The 21,691-nt window shown below is 49.9% G+C and overlaps 2 protein-coding genes across 12 annotated transcripts; both read left to right on the top strand.

Annotated features, from left to right (window-relative positions):
- Positions 1 to 876: 876 nt before the first annotated feature.
- Positions 877 to 3,387, top strand: LOC122372972 (GTP-binding nuclear protein Ran-like). Of its 5 annotated transcripts, none has more exons than XM_043350673.1 (4): positions 877 to 973; positions 1,278 to 1,536; positions 2,341 to 2,529; positions 2,957 to 3,387. In XM_043350673.1, exons 2-4 carry the CDS (start codon positions 1,294 to 1,296, stop codon positions 3,170 to 3,172), a joined length of 648 nt encoding a protein of 215 aa, XP_043206608.1. In that variant the 5' UTR covers positions 877 to 973; positions 1,278 to 1,293; the 3' UTR covers positions 3,173 to 3,387. The 5 variants fall into 5 exon arrangements, with proteins under 5 accessions (XP_043206608.1, XP_043206610.1, XP_043206606.1 ...); XM_043350675.1 differs by having other exon boundaries at positions 878 to 900; XM_043350671.1 differs by having other exon boundaries at positions 878 to 916.
- A 1,169-nt stretch (positions 3,388 to 4,556) lies between these two features.
- Positions 4,557 to 15,606, top strand: LOC122372970 (golgin subfamily A member 7-like). Of its 7 annotated transcripts, none has more exons than XM_043350663.1 (5): positions 4,557 to 4,906; positions 10,882 to 10,944; positions 11,173 to 11,298; positions 11,588 to 11,740; positions 14,323 to 15,606. In XM_043350663.1, the coding sequence occupies exons 1-5, from the start codon at positions 4,628 to 4,630 to the stop codon at positions 14,464 to 14,466; spliced, it is 765 nt and encodes a 254-aa protein (XP_043206598.1). In that variant the 5' UTR covers positions 4,557 to 4,627; the 3' UTR covers positions 14,467 to 15,606. The 7 variants fall into 7 exon arrangements, with proteins under 7 accessions (XP_043206598.1, XP_043206603.1, XP_043206604.1 ...); XM_043350668.1 differs by lacking the exon at positions 4,557 to 4,906 and adding an exon at positions 5,139 to 5,155; XM_043350669.1 differs by lacking the exon at positions 4,557 to 4,906 and adding an exon at positions 5,144 to 5,159.
- Positions 15,607 to 21,691: the final 6,085 nt, after the last annotated feature.

Genomic DNA, 21,691 nt, shown 5'->3' with positions numbered 1-21,691 from the left:
CATTCACTTCTATGGCTTAAGTCGGGATAGACAGGGCACACAGAGTGGGCTTGCCGGAGTTCAGCCCGCTCGGGCCCAGAGTAATTTCCATTATATAAATGGATTCACTGCTCGGGCTTAAATCGGGCTAACGCCAATCGTCGCTCAACTAGGGCTAAACTACGGCTGTCCGGAGCTCGCAGAGCGGGCATACCTCCGGCAGAGCATGGGCTTTAGTCGGCGTTTCTGTGTCATACGCCGACTTTAGCCCAAGCCCTAGCCGACTTTAGCCCGACTAAAAATCTCGGGCAATCCGCACTTGAGCCTGCTTGGGCCCGGAGCAAAATTGCTGGCTGGGCCGGCGCGTATGTAGAAAACCAATAGGTCCGACGAGGGTTAAAATTGGTAACTCGGCATAAACCAGGCACTGCGTCTTGTGACGGTGTCACGGTACCTAAGCACAATTGTTTTTTTTTCGCGTGGCTCTCCTGCGAGGGTCAGCCCTTCCCTGGACCCTGCCAGAGCCTTTCAGCGAGCTGTAAAGGTCGTTTCATCCTCCCAGGCTCAACACCAGCCGCCCCCTTCTCCTCTCTGTCCCTCAGATCAGTCATCAGTGGGCGACTTTTGGGCTTTGGTGAGCGGTTACAGGCGTACCTCACCCTGGTCCAAAAGTAGTTGGTCTAAGAACACCTGCCACATAGACCTGCCATCTGGCGACCACTGGTAAAAGTATAATAGTGCTACGATTTCTTTTGATTTGCTTGGCTTCAAATAACAATTTCAGGAAACATTTTCAAAAAAAAAAATCTTATTTAATTTTTACATTGCATTTATACGCAAAATAATGAGTTTCAACATCTAATAAATGAACGATGATTCACACCGGCAGGACCATCTCTTTCTCTGTTGACGAACGCCATTGTGAGCCCTAAGCGCAGTGCGTGTTTGTTGTATTTGAAGTGCTAATTTTCTGAGTTTTTCACAGATTTCAAAGGTATTTTTTGGTTAGTAGCTTCTTTATGCTCACTAGAACGGTCTGATCAATTTTCATTTGTGGATTGTTCATAGGACGTCAAGAAATCGGTGCCGAACTTTGCGACGCGTGCGAAGGGCGGGAAAGCTGAAAGACGCCATTTCGGCCCCACGTGTTCCTCGGCCGGGCCGGCGCCAAAATTGTTTATCGGTGTCAATATTGTTGTTCATATTAAAAGCATGTGATGATTGTGAAGGTACTTTTCTTTTCTCCTACCGCGAGTTGCCGATTCTCGTTCATTTACATTGACCTTTCTCCCCCGCAGTTTATCTGGCTCAATCATGGCGCAGACAGCTGATATGCCCACATTCAAGTGTGTGTTGTTGGGAGATGGTGGCACCGGTAAAACAACTTTTGTGAAACGTCATCTAACTGGTGAATTTGAGAAGAAGTATGTTGCCACCTTGGGTGTGGAAGTCCACCCTCTTGTATTCCACACAAACAGAGGAGCCATCAGGTTCAATGTTTGGGACACCGCGGGACAGGAAAAGTTTGGTGGACTTCGTGATGGCTACTACATTCAGGTAAGTTGAAGGTAGCCAGGGTGCCTGGCAGTTCAGGTGAGGGTCATGACCATTTATTGGTTACAAATTGCCACTTCTTTGTAAGGGCTACTCCCCCAATGACCAGCAGGACCAGTTGCTGTAACTATTTGTATCCCCACAGGCACAGAAGCTTATGACTACAAAGCATGTGACAGGCATTTGCAGAGACCTTTCTTCACATTGTTGAAATCCTTTCTCAAAAGCTAAGATGTGACATATTTTGTTTTGATTTTAGTTATCCTTCTGATTCTGAAGACAGAATTGGATGTAAGGAAAGTTGTGTTTTTAAAGTCAAAATAACTTCATGCTTGGGAGATGCTTGCTAGACAAGTGCAGCACTTATGATGGATCAGACAACTGACAAGCTTCTGGCTTTGAATGTATAAATCTAAATTATGCTATAAATGTCCTAGTGAGCTTTTATGCAAGAATGTGGTCTGGGAGTGCGGGCTCTCACGCACCCTTTTCATTATGTGCTTTGAACTACAGACTGATGTAAAGTAAATGTTTAAAACAGTCAGAAGCTCAAGTACCTTCCACTGGCCTTAAACTAGCCACAGATTTGTCAGCTCCCAATAACCGCAGGGCACAGGGCAATCTGTTGGTGTTACTCTAAATGACAAGAATTGAGTCAAACCATTTAAGAACCTCTCTTCTTTACTTTAAGCATCAACACTGGATGTAATTTAAAGGGGTTAACTCCCCATAGATAGTCAGCTTAAGCAATCAGCACACCCTGATCATATTCATAATATATCTAAGAAATCTGTCCTTGTGTTACAGGGCCAGTGCGCCATCCTGATGTTTGACGTCACATCAAGAGCCACGTACAAGAACGTGCCCAACTGGCATCGTGACCTGGTGCGCGTGTGTGAAAACATCCCCATCGTGCTCTGCGGCAACAAAGTTGACATCAAGGACAGGAAGGTCAAGGCCAAGTCGATCGTGTTCCACCGGAAAAAGAACCTCCAGGTCAGTGTCAGCCATCGGATCATCCACATTTTGCGATTTTCCGGAACACTCACGTTGTTGACGGTTTTCTTATTATTATTGTTTATCTATTGGTACTCTTTGTTGGCTGTAATTTCACATTGAGTCGCATGTGGGAGGACGGATGAGAAAGTAATTCAAGAAGATTGCATATCGGGAACAATGTAACGGCTCTTCGCACCCACTTCCCGGATACAACTGATGCGAGCATGATTCTACGTTTTTAAGTAGGCTCGCATGCGATTTCCAGACTGCGGACTTGCGAAGTCTGTTTCAGCCTTAACTGTCGGTCTGCCTCAGTGCGTCGAATGCAATAATGATAATGCGCGATTTACCATAGGTTTCGCAGCGTTTTAGAGCGAGCTTGTGTTTCCGATGATGTTAACTGTTTCACCGTCTTTTGTTTTAGTACTACGACATCTCGGCCAAGTCCAACTACAACTTCGAGAAGCCGTTCCTGTGGCTGGCGCGGAAGCTGATCGGCGACCCGAACCTCGAGTTTGTGGCGATGCCGGCGCTCGAGCCGCCAGAGGTGCAGATGGACCCCAACTGGCAGAAACAGATCGAGAGCGAGCTCAAGGTGGCCACCGAGACGGCGCTGCCCGAGGACGACGAGGACCTGTGAACGCCCCCCCCCCCCCCGCATCCCCCGCTCGCGACCGTGCTGTACCCGCGTCCCGCCGCGCCGTGTCCTATGGCGTCCCCCGACCCCTCGGCGGCATTTACTGGCTCCGGGAGCCGCTGTGCGCTGCGATGCGCGCGCGATGCTCTATTGCTTCGCCCGGCGCCGTCTGTTGCGTTGTGTTCGTTGATTGGGAATAAAACCAAACGTGTACTGTTTGTCAGTGTTTGCTCGGTTTGTGGAGGCTATGAAGGGAACTACTTCGGCGTTCGGCACGATAACTTGATGAATTGCTGTGTATCCTTCTTAATGTGACGCAGATGTGTATCTAATTACGACCTCTAGTTAGCCAAGACACATCGGTTTTGGGAGATCGTGCAGAATCTCCCTAGTACCACACAACATCGACTATCAACACGTGGCTATCCATCCTTGGAGGCACCACGGTATAAAGAAGACATTGGGCTGGGCACAAAGGGAGCCACTGCAATTCACTCAAACGGTCTTTGATGCGCGGCTGCTCAGTGCTCAATCATTTTGGATTACATCCCTTCACACTTTTCTTCCGCCGGAAAAAATCCTTTAGTGTACCTAGAATATGGTAGCTATCTGGTAGCAAAGGTGTGGTACAAATGAGGCGAAAGCGCCGTATATTTTGTGTGCATTCCAAACTCGGGAATCGAGGGAAACGTTTCCGCTGACTTACTAGCCAAACAAGCTGCGCTGCTCCCTGTCCATGAAGACCTGAAAATATCACTAGGAGACGCTCTTCACACAGTGAAGATGAAATTTGCCGAATACCTACAGGAAAAGTGGGAACACAATCATTCGAACCACATATTCAACATAAAGCCCAAGCTATGCCCGTGGCCCTCAGCCTCCCAAAGCAGCAGGAAACGTGAAGTCCGTGAAGTATTGCTAGCTCGACTAAGGTGCGGACATACACGTGCAACACATAGCCACTTGTTTGACCGTACAGCCCCGCCCATCTGTCCCACATGCGACGTGCGGCTTACGGTCGAGCATATCCTTATAGGGTGCATAGGGCTTGTCCAAAATCGGCTTCACATAAATAACTATTTACGACATCATGGTTTGAGGAACAACCTAAGTACATTGCTAGGGAATGATTACCCGGATCTAACTGACCTAGTCCTTGAATTTATAATGAACTCCCCCTATGTAGACAAGCTATGAAGAGACTAGTAGGACACCTCCTATTGTAGCAACGAACAATCTGCCCGGGACGCTCGGATCTGAAGTAGAGGCCAGCTGGGCTCCCAACAGATTCATTGCTTTGTGGCGGTCCAGGATCTGAGAGAGACGCTGGACCTGGACCTCAACGGTTATATTCGGGCGGTACCGAAGCAGCTCAATCCCAACTACCATATACTCACATCACAATATCCCGATGGCTCTGGGTCTGGAAGAGCGGCCGGACCCGAGCCAACGGGCCTGATGAAACCACTCTCAACGAGCCGCCCCCGCCCTACCCCATCCGGGCCAACCCGTGCCCGGCCGCCTAGCATCTGCTGGGCAGGCCGGGCCGCCGGCCCGTCGCGCGGACCGCCTGTGGCCCGCGCTGGACGGGCCGGTGGTCAGGGGGCGCCGCCCCGCGGTGATAGGCGCAAGGCGGCGCGGGCGGGGGCAGAGACTGGGCCGGAACAGCCGACCAGGCCTGAAACTACATCAACCGACGAGATCAACCGACATCAACTACATCACAATCCAGACAAGGTTAGTGGAGGTAAGGACCCAAAAACCTCGTAACGTAAATAATAGGGTTTTCCCCACGCACATGTAATATAATAAGGTGTTTTGGCCTATATTACTAATAATTCCACTTATTTGAAAAATTACATTTGCGTGGGTTTCCCTATTCTGCCTTAAAAAGTGGCCACCGGTCTCGCTTCACGAGCCGGATAGCCTCCTCCTCGCCAGGCCGAGGATATATAAGGCCACTAAAAGAAAAAAAAATTGCTGATAGTAGGCGAATTATTACGGTATTTATTATTGCATTTAGTTGTGAACGTATTTGGGAATCACTTCGTGAATATCCGGTACCTTCTGTTTTGCTGGAGGTATTTTGCCACGCAATAAACCCTGACACAAGGCCCTATATACCAGGTAGGGTCGTCCGGCGCAAGGCCCTAAATACAAGGTTGCACGGACTTATTTCTACTAAACCTACCAGAATATAGTTTCACGGTTGATTATTTAAATAATTATTCAATCAAAATTTCTTTATTATTATCTCGTAATCATTTATAAGCAATTTTATAAATCAACTTTCAATTTGCTTGCCTTTTACTAGCAAAATAACTTTTCTAGTATTGGGTCAACATAGTGGTGCAGCAGTAGGAACCAAATCTGGCAAAACCCCAGGGACCGCGGATTCCGGGGGGCAGGGTGTGCAATTGCACACCCTGAAAATCCTGAGGGTGTGCAAACACCTATTTTTGCACACCCACAGTTCGTTGTGGGGGCCCATGCGGCCCTGGCGCTTGAGTGTCCCAAGCCGATTCTCGAGGGCCCCAGCGCGAGCCTGATGGTCCCGCACCGGTGCCTGAAGGCGTGAACAGGCTCTAGTGTTATCTCAGGGGTTATCTCAGAACCCCACCCACGCCATTTTTAGTGCTCCCACCGGCTCTTGAGGGCCCAGGCCGATGCCCGAGGGCCCCAAGTCGATGTCTAAAGGTCCCACGCCGGTGTCTGAGTACCTACATGGCTAGCTCAGGGATCCACGCCAGTTTCTGAGGGCCCTAACCGGCTCTTGAGGGCCCCTGCCCCCTGCCCTCCTTAACCTCCTCTTGGGGCCGATGCCTAAGGGTCCCGCATCAGCACCTGAAAGCCCCCACAGTTATCTCAGGGCCCCACCCCAGTTTCTGAAGGCCCTCACCGGCTCTTGAGGGGCCCTAGACCGATATCCAAGGACCTCTGGCCAATGCCCGGGGCGCAGGCCGATGCCCGAGGGCTCCAAGCCGTTACCCGAGGGCCTTACACAGCTATCTCAGGGTATAATGCCACTTTCCGAGGGCCCTAACTGGCTCTTGAAGGCCCAGGCCGATTCCTGAGATACCTGAGATCCTGAACCTGTTTGTCAGTGAGTGAGTATGTGAGTTTGTCCAAGCTTTTTTGGACCTGGAGTCAAAATGGGTGGACCGATCGGGACGAAAGTGGGACCGTTTGATTCGTCTCCGGCGAGGTAAACTTTTGGTGCTGGCCTCGGTTCGCTCGGTGCTTCGTGGCACATGCTATTCCGCTTCAAAGTTTCGGTGACACGAAATTTTTTGTCAAGGCTACAGGTCAACCAGAGGTCACGGGCAAAGCCATACTGGCGGGACACATCGTTAACACCTTGAACCAGTTTCCAGTGGGGTCACCGTCTGCTAGGGGTGCAGGCTGCACGTGCTGGGGGCGGAAAACCGTTTTGACGTGAGGTCCTCTGGCTCAAAGAAATTTTAAGCTATCAACCTCAAAATCGGTTCAATGGTAGTCCCAGGCAAGGCCTCCAAAATAATGCACATTTGGTTGAGCTAAACTCTGTGGTGCATGAGCTATGCACGTGCAAGCCGATTGCACCTCTTCGTACGTTGCCACGCCTGCAGGGTAAACGGCAGCTCTAACTGGTTCAAAACTTGCAGGTCATAAGAAGAATACATTTGATCACGACATTCCGGCGAGATAATATCCGAGGGGTGCAAGCTGCGCGTGCGGGGGGCGGATAACGGTTTTGACGAGGGATCCTCTGATCCCGGGAAACGTCGATCTAGCGACACAAAAGTCGGTACACTGATAGAACTAGACACACGCTACATGATGTCATGAAAATGACTGCACTGGGGTGCCTGGGGCATGAACTATGCACGTGCAGTTAATTCATATCTTACTGTAGGTAGATATCCACACCAATCTCGCGTGCTTTCAAGCATTTTTGGGATGTTTCGGTTGGTTTCAGGTTCCTGGTTCAGTCCAAGCTCAGTCTGGGTTTCGGTGGTTTTGCCCGGTGTGTGCCCTCAGCACCGTTCCTCCAATTCTGGCCCAAGGCAACGCAAGAGCGCTGCCGGCATCTAGTTCTATGTACATGAGGTATTCCAGAGGCCGTTATGGGACCTTCAAAGACCGTGTGCGGTGCGCCGGTGACCCTTAGAATTGCCGGCGTTGGGTCTCAGGAGCTGGCGTGCGGCCTTTATGGGGCCCCAAAGCCAGCGTGTGGACCGTAGAGCAATGGGGAAGCTAAGGGGGCCGGAGGCCAGACCCCCATAGGTCATAGGGGCCAAATCGATGGGCCCAAACATCCCGCCGGCCGTGTTTTATTTTTAAACTAATTCATGTAATCCATGATAAAAAGAAGTGTGCCAACATCAACTGTGCAAAAGGTCTCTCTGAGGCCCGTAGGGGCCCTTGAAGGTCACTGTAAGCCTTTAGGGGCCTGCTTGGTAAAATCGGAGATCGATTTGGATCACGTTGCATGCATGCATGTGCATTTACTCTGCTCATGCATCTCCTGACCGTAAGATGCTCGCTCAGTCATCTTACGACCGTCAATTTTGAAGGTTTTCCCGCCCCGCTTCCTTAGAACCGGCTTATTCCGGAGCAGTGGCGGCGCTGACTTTTTGGAAGGGGCCCGGCGTGAGGTGGGGGGCCCAGTCGCCACATCTTGCACACCCTACGAGAATTTGAATCCGCGGTCCCTGCAAAACCCCAATGCCTACATACAGCAGAAAAGCAGCCACCAGGTGTCGCCACAGTCGCCACTTGGTCGCCACACAGATGTCGCGCGCGTCGCCAATCGCCACACTACCGATTTCCATAAGGACGCATATGTACGGATATGTATAGGAAAGTCGCCCTTAAGGATTACGCTTACATCCTTTGCTTATGAGGTCGGTGGTTGGAAATTGGGAGGGGCTCAGCTATTTTCGACCACGGATATGCCTTTATCACATGATGAGGAACATGCTGATAAGCGTTTTATGCGTCATAACAGCACAAAAGTATTTTTAATCATTTTTCAAAAATAGCCGTTGTGCCGTATCTTTCAGTGCAAGGTGCCGTCGGTCATCCCCGACGTGACGTCACGCAGGGAATTTGCCAGATTTTCCTACTAGACTTCGACACCCCCTGGTCCGGCGATTCTACCTGATCGTGACGTCAGCTCGTGACGTCATCTGGGGGCAAGTCTTGAAGTCCCGTTTAAGTCCTATGCAAATGGGCGATTTTTGAAGCGCTCTAGAACAAACTCTGCTAAAGCTAGCACAAAACTAAGGGCATAATCGGAAAGCCGAGACATTTTTCTTCGAATTATCTAAGAAGCGTTTCTCACTAAACCCATTTGTTTTTCCAAAAATGCGTAAAAAAGCCCCCATGCCTCCGCAGCCTCCCTTCCGCCGGCCGCCACGCCACCGCGGTAGTGTAGTGGTTAGGATGCTTGCGCCGTAATCCAAAGGTCGTGCGTTCGAATCTAGGCGCGGGTCGTACTTTATTTGAAATTGCAAGCAGAATATATGTTTTTTCTTGATAAATCACTTTAATTACAGCTAACCGTTCATAAAACTATCGATAACAATTGACTGAAACCCAAAATATAGAATATATTCTAATAAAACAAATTCAAATATGGCGGCCGTTGCGCCAGGCTCCGCCCCCGACTCCGCCCCTTCGTGTGACGTCATCTGTGCACTTGGACACACAGGGAGATAGGGGACGACATGGGCCTGCCCTGACAGACAAAGGTGAGGTGGTGACTGACTTCGTCATTCACGTTCAGATCATTTGATCCTAATAATTTAATCCTAATCATCAAATTTTGACGGATTCAACGGTGTATACTGCCTTGGATTCAACCAAGAATAGGCTCACACTCGAAAATAAAATGCTTATATAAACCAATAATACGGAAGAATGACATGCGCATGGATCTGAGAAAATCAATCTGGAATTTATCTCCAGAGACCAGACTCCATGGATCCTGATCTCGGATGTGATGCCGCCAGAAAGGAAAAACGTTATGCCAAATATGTGTGGTGTAGTGGCGGGATTGTGCAAAAAATTTCAGCGTTCGCCGCACGTCTGGCATTTCTTCGCCTACACCGAATTCAGCGCATAGTTGATAGTGGTGGTGGCTGAATTTTTAGGCACAGGGTGATCTCAGAATAGTTTGCCGAGAGACTGTCCTCAAATTTAGTCGACACACTGGTCAATCTTGGAGCAGATTCGCCCTGCAGGCAGCTCTGCTAGAGAGGTTTCGAGATGACATGTCCCCGCTCACGCTCCGGTTTTCGCGTGCTTGAATTGTCAAGCCGCCCTGAGTACTCAGTGGAGGAGTGGCCGCCCAGGTGAGGCCTCAACCCTCGTCGTGGAGATAGGTATGGAAGACCTTGTTGAACATCGCCGAGCATCAGCAAGTAATACCACAACGGTTCCTGCCCACTGCGATATCAAGGGGAATGAGAGCGCCGATGACCTGACAAACAAGTGGCCCCCCGCCCTGAAACCGCTGACCAGGGTGGTTCATTATGCAGCCTCGCATCAATGGCGCGACAACTGGTCAGAATCACTATTCAAGCCACTCCTCAGGAGCATGCCGCCCCATATCCCTGGAGAGGACCGAGAGGACGCCGTTTCGGTGCACCAGATGAGGGCGGGCCTCTGGGGCCGCTCGCTCCACTCTCCAGTGCGTGTACCGAATCGGCTGTCTGCACTCCGGCCTCCGGGGCGTGCCAGCAGTGCCCAGACAAGTGGTGCCTCGCGGCGCTCTGCGCCGTGTGCCGAGAAGAGGCTGATGTGCCGGAGCGCGCTGCTCCGCTGCCCGGCCCTCGCTGGCTCCCGTCAGCCTAGAACGCACCGCTCCGCCGATTTTTGTGGCCCTGGATCTTCCGCCTCCGGCCTTGCTTCACGGCACGACGCTAAAAGCTTCACAGTCCACACAATATGCACACCACAGCAAATCCTCACCATGCCTCCCACTGTCTTGAGTCACTTAAGTTGAGTTGAGTGCCCTGTCACTTACACCTACAGGCTACAAGATTTCATATAGGTGCATTGTAATTGACATGCTTTGCTGTCTGGCCTTGTCTCAGTGCATTGGGAGGTAATTGTTTGTGCATAACAAAAGATATTTCTGAGGCTATGTTCTCAATCCCTTGGAAGTCATAATTCCATCAGCCAGGACATGCAATGCTCCACATTTAACCCTCACCAGCTCCCATTTCCACCAAAGGGGCTGTTGCTGCCCACCTGGGTGTAGTCAATTGTTTTGGACAAATTGTCCATAGCACTGGAAATTGGCACACCTGAGCTTTTGTCCAAGTCAGATCTTGTGGGGATACAACCACATTGTCACATTTCAGATTAGCTCAGATCACTGGCTTATGGCATCACAGTCAACCTCTGCAATTGCACTCAGAACATGGCACAACTTTTTCCCTCAGTAAGAGGGAATCTTTTGTAGAAATATGAAACTTATAGAAATAAGCTCAGGAGTTCTCACAACCTGTTCAACTCATATTTTTTATAAGGGTCTCCTGAGGACTGAGGTCATATCATTCATGACTCATGATGCCTCATACTTGACAGTTATAGTTCGATGGAAATATGGAACTTATGGTAGGTACTGATAATGATCCAAGACTACCTCAAATAAGCGATCTTATAAATGATCCTATCTTCATGTGTATGTTTTGAATCTAAATCAAAGTTTATTTTCACAGCACATCCGAGAATCTAAAGCTGCTGTTTTCTGTTGCACTAAAATGGCATCAAAAAGCTCCAAGGTAAGCATGGACTCTGTCATATTGATGGATGTACTGTCATTTGCTTTTTTTGTTAGTTACCTTTTGAAATGTGATCATATTAACTTATCAATGTTTTCCGTCATGCCTGGATTCGTTGTATTCAGATTTTTAGTTACTCCCTTGTCGCCATGAGCTCTTGCTGCACCTGTGACAGCCATTATACCCTGCTACACTCGATAACTGTATGCTCTATCTGTGTGTGCGCAGCCGGCCGGCGGCGCGGAGCAGACGGAACACCTCAGCAACTGTCTGAAGGTGTTCATCCAGCGCGACTACTCTGAGGGCACGGCCGTCCGCTTCCAGAGCACCATGCCCCCAGAACTGGAGGGAAGGGTACGAAGAACGGATCCGGCAGGAGACGCCATTCTGAGCGCCATCTGAGCACTGTGGCATCTGTCTGAGTTTTGTTTCTGATTTATGTTGAGCGTTGTATATTGGGCCATGCGACGAGATTTAGATTCTTTTTTTTAATACCAATGCTCTTATTAATTGATGGGGTGGCTAGGCATTATATCCATCTTTGATTCCGTGTTTTGGCACCTTTTTAAATTATCCCTGAAATTTCGCCGTCTTACTACGTCTGGACACTTTCTTACCATCTGCCTTCCCCCGTTACCCTCAGATCGAGCCGGCCATGTTTGACAACACACTGGCGACCATTAACGAGATATTCATGGAGGCTGAGGAGCTGAACTGCGCCACCTACTGCGAGGGCTGCCTGGCCTGCCTGACCGCCTACTGTATCTACACCTGCATGGACCCGCACTACGATAAGGTCCGTGGCGTGGGGTGTACGGTGTGGGTGTGCGTTTGGAGCTCAGGAATTACTTGGAGTTCGTGTCTTGATTTTGCCGGCCTCTGAAACACTGTTGATTGAGTGGAGCAGGGGAGGACGTGCGGGAGTTTGTATGATGCAAAGTATGGTGTCAATTAGGTTTCATCTGATTAATATCAGGAAGCTGTGAATTTGTATTATGGATTGAGCGTATTACTGCCGAGCAGTCAGGGATTGACTCTGGTGTAGGTATTACATGCTTTGTAGTAATTGCCTCATTGAGCTGAATTTTGGCCCTTTCTCGTAGATAGTGTGGGGTGAACCGGTGAGTTTGCATGCTCTGTTACCGCTCAAACGATAGAAAGCTCATCACAAGAAGCACAAACGACATTGTTAAACCTCGATCTCTTGCATTTTCTAGCAGGATTTTGCTCAATCTTTGCGTAGTTTGCTGAAAAAGTAGTAAAATTTGCCATTTGGAAACAGTAAGTTAACCCTCGCCCCGTTGGGGGGGGGCATTTTGGCCCCCCCTGTGGTTTTTCCTGAATAGCAAGAAAACGGCGGCGCGCAGCGCCGCCAAATTTTCAGTACCTTTCCGGGCATCAATTTGACACCTTCACACCAAATTTCAAGTCTTAGGTCACCTTAGGTCAGGAGTTATTGAGGTCAAACTGAGGTCATGTTCGAGCAAAAATGAGCAAAAAACATGCAATCTTGAAGCGCTCACCAAATCTACAGCTATCAAGCAATTTCAAAGTTCTTTATATGGTCTAATAGACAAAAAGCGGCGCTACAAAACTGCTATCTCGGATTTTCAAAATTTTGGGTTTTTGACCCAAAAAATTTCAAAAAATTGATTTTTTTAGAAAAACTAAAAAAAAATCCAACATTTTTCCGAATTTCGAAAAAACCGGAATATATGTGATAGTCCCTGCGCTCTTCTATATACATACCAAATTTCAGATCGATATCTCGTTTTTTGGCCAAGTTATAGCGAAAAAACTGTTCAAAAATGATGACGTCAAATTTTTGAACTCAATTTTTAGCGATTCTAGACCTCGTACGGCAAAACAAAGACCACCATTGAACTCCCCGTGACGAGCTGCATCGATTCGATACCCATTTTATGCAAAAATATCAACTTTGAAATTTGACCTTATTTGACCTGACCTTGACCTGACCTTGACCTGACCTTGACCAAAACGTGACCTAAGCTGGCCCCAAAGGCTGCCTGACCCACATAATCGCATTTGTCATGTAAAATGGACCATAAAACATGTATCACACGACACTTTCATATTGTGACCCCCCAGTGACCTGACCTCAGTGACCTGACCTGGTATCAGTGACCTCAACTAGCAAAATATGTGTTTGAAGAACATTTCCCCATCGATGATTTTCAATGAAATGCATTTTACTCGATTTTACAACGCATTTCTTGAAATGCATGTAAACGGTAAAAATTGGACCTTTGACCTGACCTGTGACGTCATCGGTTTGACCTAGGTCAATAAAATTGGGTCACAAGGTAGTTCCCTGATAGGGCTATCCAACACCGTTTGCCGCTTGTCGCTACGTTGCGTGGTTCTCGAGATCTTAGGGGGGCCAAAATGGCCCCCCCCCCCAACGGGGCGCGTTGCTCGGCAGAGCCCAACGGGGCGCGGGTTAATAATACCAGTAAAACGCCTTTTGGGCGACCAACGGAGCGAGCGAGAGGATGGGCCTTGCACGTGCGAAATTGCGAGGGGGTACCTCCAACTAACTTGTGCACTGCGCCCTACTAACCGGTCTTTAGCGATGTGCCAAATTTCAGCGCAATCGGCCTAGCCGTTCTCGAGATCTGGAAGCGGCACACTGCACGTGCGCACGTGCAAGCGGGGTCCAAACTGATTTTTGCACGGCACCCTACTAACTGGTCCCCAACCGTGTACCAAATTTGAGCGCAATCGGCCCAGCCGTTCTCGAGATCTGGGAGCGCCCCCTGCACGTGCGCACGTGCTGTAGCACCCCAACCTTAACACATGCAGATGAATTATCTGATGGAGACCTACCTGTGTACCGAGTTTCAATTCAATCGGCCCAACCGTTGTGCCGTTATTGAGGTTGCAATTTTGGGGGTTCTTAAAAAATGTCCAACTTTACCACGCGCCACGTGCGGTGGTTGGCAAGAACGCATGGTGGCCATCACACCACAGAACTTTTACGTCCAAGTGACATTCAGTAAAGAAGACCGCTTGTCAATCGGATGTCCCGTTCCTAAGATATTAGCTTTTGAAAAGCGTCCCCACGGCCGGCCGGCCGGCCGGCCGGCCGGCCGCTCATAACTCAGGATTTACTCAGGATTTTCCCTTAATTCAGTATGAGACTCCGCTCGCTTCGCTCGCTCCGTAATGATTGCCGTCACAATATGGCCTACGCGAATACTGTGATTAATTAATATATGCATCCCGCGGTCTCCCCTCTTCAAAAGCCTATTACTACCCTCCATTTGTCTTCCTCATGTCCTAATAGCTCCTTCCCTCTTCTCTCTCTTGCCCTACCGAACTCTGACCGCTTTCCCTTTCTGCGTCATTCTCCGGCAGTGCGTCAAAAAATGTTCACGCTACATCGTGGAGCAGAACGAGCGCTACTGGCTACCGCGGGGCCTGCTGATCACCGACCCCATAGAGCGTGGCCTGCGGGTGATCGAGGTAAGCGTCCTCAATGAGCCAGCGCCCCAGCGGTGACGGGCCGGCGCCTCTCCTGCTGGCAACCCTGGTGCCGCCTCTGCTGCCCCCTGTCGGCACCCCTTGCACCGCCTGTGGCAGTCCGACCGCCTGTACCGCCGCCCAAAGGTGACTTGGAAGTGCGTGCGGTGTCGTAATCTGCCTGGCTGGGCTGAAGGAGACCGCAGAACCGCCTATTGACTTGGATTTGTGTTGGAGTTGAGAGGCGGGGACAGGCGGCGGAGTGAGTGTCTTGGAGTGGAGGGTGAAGGGATTTGGGACGGTTCATGGCGGCTGGGTCTGATTCGGTGGCGTCCCCGATCGGGGGAGTTTGCGATGGACTAGGGTGTCAACACTGAACAGGACACTAAAAAATCCTGACGACTGTGGAAACAGCTGTCCTCTGCGACGGATCGGAGTCGGGAAAAGGACTGCGTGAACAGAGCTTTATATACTGGACGGTCGCTGCTCGAGGACATATTGAGCGCCCGGACAGCAGATAGACTGAACTCTTTCTTCCCGGAGCGCCACTAGGAGATTAATACTGGTGGCAATGTGGTCAGTGGTGGACGAAGGGACTCGGAAATGCATTGATTGCTGTTGTCGGCGTCCTAGTGGATACTAAATGCCTGGTGTTGCATGTATGTATCTCGATCAGCACACAATATGGTGGGAAGAGTTGTGCGCCTCGAACTTGTGTGATCTGGAGACTGGAGAAGCTGAGCTGAGAATCATTTGCTGTTGATTTTATGTTTTTCTCTCAGCTCCTTGATAATATACCGGAGTTCATGGTTACTTTTTAGGAACGCGTCCATCAGATCTGTTGGCGAGGCGACAATGACAATGTTTTGACGGTTGGTGGAATTACAAGTGTGAAGGCCTACCACCAGGTGGCAGGCTGCTCGCTCCGTGGGGCTCTGCTGTTGTGTGATGCCCGGAGTCCGACGAGTGGTGTTCTCAGCTGCTAGATGGGGCGGACCGCTGATGTTTCTGACGTCAGTTTCGTGTGATGTGTCGTCAGTTGCGTTCTGAAAAATGACTGTTTGACGCTGAATCGCTGCTACCAGTTAATTTGATGGAAATCCATTGTGAAGACTCGTAACTTTGTGTCCTTGATTAATTGTGGCTACTGGCTAATACATGTACGTTAATGTCTGCAAACGTTGCCTGTGATATAGTCTGTATGAACGGCAGTTTACAATTTATATGAATTAGCCATTTACGTCAAGGCAGGTTTCGTGGTTAACGCAAGATGGTGATCCTATTTTATAGCGTACTTGTTCGTGTGGGGACATCCCGGGGCCCATTGGTATGAATCGGCATCTCAATCATCACGTCAGTTGCAAATTTCGGATGCATGTGATACGCGCCAGGCGCTCCTCGAAGAGACGGCAGGGAAATACTAGCATGCGGAATGTACAGCATCACGGCAGCATGTATCGGCAACATGTGTATTGTGTCAGCATTTATTGGCCAGGGAGACCGATTCATAACAAGTACAGCGTCGTTGGAAGCTTCTTCGTCTCTTAAAACCGCTAATAATTTCTGATGACCTTCCAGGTAGGGTCTATTCAATCCTGATTCCTGACTAACCCTGTGACCTAGTCCCGCCCGGAACTCATAACATTCACTCCTCTATGGGCCAATTACCGCATACCCGCCAGACGGAGACCGTGGTAGCCCGTCTAATCACCCCATGAACCGGCCCCGGTCGCTGCTGTGGCCGCTCCCCCTCCCGACTACCGCCCATTCGAGGGTCATCCGCTCCACGGTGACTATATAAATAATCCGCTCGGCTCCCGAGACCGGGGCGTCGACGCCGGGTAGCCGGTCACGGAAGGTCACTGGTTCGCGGGTCAGGTCAGGGCTGCACTGTGGAGCCGTAGCAATTCCATCTGCACGCGGCGCAGACATTGGTCACGATCCTCCGTCCAGCGTGCGGTGCGTGGCTGGCGTGGGTCGGAGGCCGGTGCCGCGCTCTCGGAGAGTCGGTGGGCTCCCGAAGGTCCGCCGACCTCGCTCAGATGGATTTCCGGTGGACGGTACGACGGTAGCGGTGGCCCCTGACCTCGCGCTGTGCCCGGTTCCCACGGTCAGACGGGAGGGGGTGAGGTGGACGGTGTCGGGAGCTGGAGAAGTGGATTGAGGAGGCTGTCGGCAGTGTGGGGCTAAGCTTCGGAGTTCGGCGTGGGTAGGTACTAAAAATATGAGCTTCCTTTATTTGCGATTTAAGTCGCAGCAGCATAGTGTCACTCTTGGAATACATAGCGGGTATAATTGCGCGCTAAGTATCCACGATAATTGTCTTATTCGGGAGGTGCTATGGCTACGACATTTCTACTTTACCGGAACCGTACCAACCGTAGTACCAACGATCGTCCTTCATCCCTTCATTGTCATATCGCTAATGGATTGGGCCATTATCGTTCGTCTCTTTTATTACGCATCATAAGAAAACAAAGCAAGGACGTGAATGGGTCTGCCGTTGTTCCGACTTTTTATCGTCCTAGTCGGATGACGAAATGCACCGAAAGCAGCTACGCCACAAACTCGCTCATATTAATGGGATTTCAGCACGATACCATTGCTAAATGCTAGACCTTTCTCCTGGAATAAATCTTGACCACTTAGCTAATTAGTTCTGATCCAGGTTAGCGCCTACCCCACAGGATGCTTCCACAGGATGGCATGCTTCCCTGTCATCACTCTTACGCTATCGCCAGATCTCAGCAAAGTAAGACAGCGTGCCCGGTGAAATCGACGTTGGGGTAGATGCATAACTTGCACTGTCATGTTACTGCAGCCGAGGCAAAAAGTGGGATTTCTCTCTAACGACCTAACAACTTGCGCACACTGCATGTTTTGTCGGACGTATTTTAGTATCTTTTCTCTGTGCCATGTAATTGGTCCACAGCAGGGCCCGGGAATCTGACAAACACGGCCATTTTCCCGGATGGTCATACCTCCTGCTGGGCCGCCCGGCTGCCTCTGATGATCTCGCTTCTGTCTGACAGCTCCACAGGATGACCTGAGTGACCTCAACCCAAAATAACACCGCCCGGTGGAGTGGTGTTATTTTGGCTGGGACTTCTCGCCTGTAGGTTGTAATAGCGGCAGGTGGTTTCAAAAGCTTGGAGTTGGGTTGAATGGTTCGCTATAGGAAAAGCCGTCCGATTCTCATGAGTCATCATTTCTAAGGCGTCAAACTGGCCCGTGATATATGAGGATACACCTTTCACTGTTGCCGCTGGGAACAAATTGGCCCGGAACGTTAACAGAAGCGAGGCATCCTCCATCCATCGCAGATACATAATAGCAGGCGGCGTCGAGCCCTGCCCACTGAGGAAGAGAGAGTTCGATTAAACACGCTGTTTGGATGACGCTAGCGATGGGCGATTCTCTCTCTCTCTCTCTCTCTCTCTCTCTCTCTCTCTCTCTCTCTCTCTCTCTCTCTCTCTCTCTCTCTCTCTCTCTCTCTCTCTCTCTCTCTCTCTCTCTCTCTCTCTCTCTCTCTCTCTCTCTCTCTCTCTCTCTCTCTCTCTCTCTTTCTCTCTCTCTCTCTCTCTCTCTCTCTCTCTCTCTCTCTCTCTCTTTCTCTCTCTCTCTCTCTCTCGCTCTCTCTCTCTCTCTCTCGCTCTCGCTCTCGCTCTCTCTCTCTCTCTTTCTCTCTCTCTCTCTCTCGCTCTCGCTCTCTCTCTCTCTCTCTCTCTCTCTCTCTCTCTCTCTCTCTCTCTCTCTCTCTCTCTCTCTCTCCGTCCGAGTCGATGTGCGTCGCCCGGAGTCATCACTCAACCTCAACGAGCGATGTCGGAGGAGATATCGACTCGACTCTGACTCTGATAGCCAGCTCACCGCCGTACACGCACACACGCAGACGTAAACTCTCGTGCGCGCGGTGATCGCACAAGAACAGAGCTCGGGATCGGCGAAATCGGCGGACGGTGAAGCGCCAGATTGGCCCATATGTGCCCCGAGGCAGCGCCCGTCGATGTTTGGAGAGCGAAATGTCTCTCCCGATCGGTCCTTTCTTCCCAGGGGGTCTCCCGAATCGTAAATCACGGCTCCGTAGTTCACCTGATAGTGACCGGTCGGACAGCTTTCGTTAAACAGCTTCACACGGTGCGTTAATAGGAAGCTGAGCGTGGCTTGGGAACCTGTGTGATTAATGGAGAGGAGTGTGTCAGCCGTGTTTCATCAGGGCTGTATTTATACGATGAGCCAATACGCCATGCGGGGCTCATGTGCCCGTCGGAGAGATTAATTTTAACGTCTGGAACAATTTGTCTTCGATTTTTCTCACCTATTAATTACCCAAGAAGGAAAAGTCGCCTTCTTGTATTTCTGATTGGTTCGAATTAACTCTCTCAAATGACTTGACAGTGTCATATGTCTTGCTGATGAGACTAATGTTTTGTATTTTTCATTCGGGCCATGGGGATGGCCATGTGCTCTTTTGTTTGGTTGCAAGACACTTTTATGAACGTTCTAGTGACCATCCCGTTCCGAAGTGCGATAAGCTCATTGGGCATGGTTCATACGTCAATGCAAAGCAATTCATACAACTGGCGCTGGAAACTTGGGAGCCCTGGCTAGAGTTGGTGTTTTGTCAAGCTTTTAACGATTGACGAGTGAGAGGTGGTGGAAGTGGTGCTATTGTTAGCACTGGGGGATAAGTGGCTGAAAAGATGCCCCTTATGGTAGCTACCTTTTGGGTTTGATATACCTAATTGCACGAATTTACATTAAGCTCGAAAATAATAAAAAAATAGCTTATAACGTTACAATGCGAGCAACCCAAATTTAAACGCACTCTAATTGATTCGTGTAATTTATCATATTAATCGTGAAACTTTCATATAATTAATTTAATGTCTATACGCTTTAGTTTGTCAATGCGATTAAAAATGTCATACCGCCTTGAAGACAATATATTTTAGTTAATACGGTGAAATAACGTAGTGAAAAAATGTAATAGCCTAAAGTGTTGCCTTCGACTTCGCTTCAATGTTTAATTAAATAGCTGAATGTGTCTTTAAAACCATTGATTACGGAGCGAGCGAAGCGAGCGTAGTCTTTCCTTAGATTAACGGAAATTTCTGAGTATGAGCGGCCGGCCGGCCGGCCGTGGTCATGCTTTTGCGAGGCTTATATCTCAGCAACCACTTGACCGATTTACACGCGGTAATTTTTGTAGGGTAGCTTCATTCCTTCTACCAAGTATTGGACTATTCCCGATGCATGTGGGTGACCCCTTATGCACGTGCCACGTGCAAAACGAAGAGGTGTCACTTTTGTAATTGTTGCAATATCTCGGTAACTACTTGGCCGATTGCGCTGAAACTTGGCATGTAGGTAGGCACCCACTAGGCAATGCATATCCATGTGCCAGAGTTGGGGTGCTGCTGCACGTGCGCACGTGCAGGGGTCGATTCCAGATCTCGAGAACGGCTGGACCGATGGCGCTCAAATTTGGTACATGGTTAGGGACCGGTTAGTAGGGTGCCGTGCAAAAGTCAGTTGGGACCCATTTTGCACGTGCGCACGTGCAGGGTGCCGCTTCGAGATCTCGAGAACGGCTGGGCCGATTGTGCTCAAATTTGGCGCATCGCTAGAGACCGGTTAGTAGGGTGCCGTGCACAAGTCAGCTGGAGGTACCCCCTCGAAATTTCGCACGCGCAAGGCTCACCCTCTCGCTCGCTCCGTTAGTCGCCCCAAAAGGCGTTATACTGGTAGTATTAGTTAATGCTAAAATAAAGTACCATAAATGTTAAGTACTAGGCACTAGCTAAATAAGTTGGTCTTCCGCATATGTTTATGCACGATTTTGCTCTCGTGTTAAGGCTGCGCTCTCTAATCTGCCTTAATTATTACAAAATACGTTCGCTGCGGCATTCTTCCGGTGTCATTGTGCGTCCTCGATTCCGCTGAGAACCTCTGCTACTCTCCGGAAGCGATTCGGAGTGGACGCCGTTTTCTGCAGCCGTCTGAGACAATAATTGCGCAGGATGACCTCTCATCAGCTGCTGCGTCTCATTATCGCCCGCTCCTGAAATTAGTGGCCGCGTGTCCGGAGCCGACTAACTGCCGCGCTGACCCCGTCTCTGCCGGGACCGCCACCCGCTCAGTAGCTGTCGTGAGCTGCGGGGGTCCGCGGATAACCTCTTCATCGGAGAGAGGGGCACTGGGACTCTAGAGAAATGCATAGGTGAAGACAGGAGGGCTGTCAGTAAAAAAAAAACAAAAACATTATCTTATGAAGATGTGGTAAAACGAAATCAGCGTAGAAGGCAATACTTGCCATACGTCCTCATACTGACGACATGGAAGACCGCATTTCAGCCTCTTTTCTTTTTGCAAAATAGCGGTTGCCCCCTCCGATATATATCTTAAAGCCGTTGTCGGGCACTTCTGTGACGACATGGGTGGATTTTGATCGTCCATCCCATCACCTTGTGAGCGGTGAAGTGTGAGTCCATCCGTACCACAATATTTACCATTCACTGTAGCTGCACTGCGTAATGCATAGCCTTCATATCTCGTCGTTCGCACGTTGTCTCAGCCTCAGGTACCAGCCAAACAACCACCACATCTAGCCATATCCATTTCTTTTCAATCTTGCTAGCACGACTGTCTGCTGACCTAACCCTGCCACCACCGGTCACTTTCCCTTACAATCCTGTCGAATCCCCCGTGTCATCCGTCCTGGACTCCCAGACGGATCCGGGACAGATACAGAACCCGTGTGCACTGTGCAGCTCCCCCCACCTCTGAGACGAAAACCGTGACTCGTGAGAGTGGAATTCGGCCCGGGCTCACCCTGTCCCAGTCCACCAGCCCACTGACAGTACCAGATACACAATACACGGTCTCAGAGCTGCAGAAGGTGGTGTTGTCCGTGCAGAAAGCGTTCCGGAGTGGTCAGGAGAGGCACGAGGTCCCCTGGGAAACGATCACGGCACTCCTTGCTGGAGACGTAAAACCCCAATCACAGCTCACAAGCAGTTACAAAAAGGCCTCAACCGTGAACGAACACTAATTCTGGTCATGCGAAGACATGTCGATAATTTACCACAGCTATGAACTGACATTTAGTTTCTCATGATCTGTGCCTCGTACCCAGTAAGTCACACTCAAAAGACACGTATCGGTGCACGTTGTATTTGCCGTGCTACACGGATGTGCCTCTCTTCAGCGAAACTCTGAGCGACCTTCAGCTGATGCACGGCGACCTTTCCTTTGCACCTGG

This window comes from Amphibalanus amphitrite, unplaced genomic scaffold, assembly GCF_019059575.1.
Source record: "Amphibalanus amphitrite isolate SeventyFive unplaced genomic scaffold, NRLGWU_Aamphi_draft 001425F_arrow, whole genome shotgun sequence".
NCBI lineage: Eukaryota > Metazoa > Arthropoda > Thecostraca > Balanomorpha > Balanidae > Amphibalanus > Amphibalanus amphitrite.
This window is presented reverse-complemented; position numbering and strand designations above follow the sequence as displayed.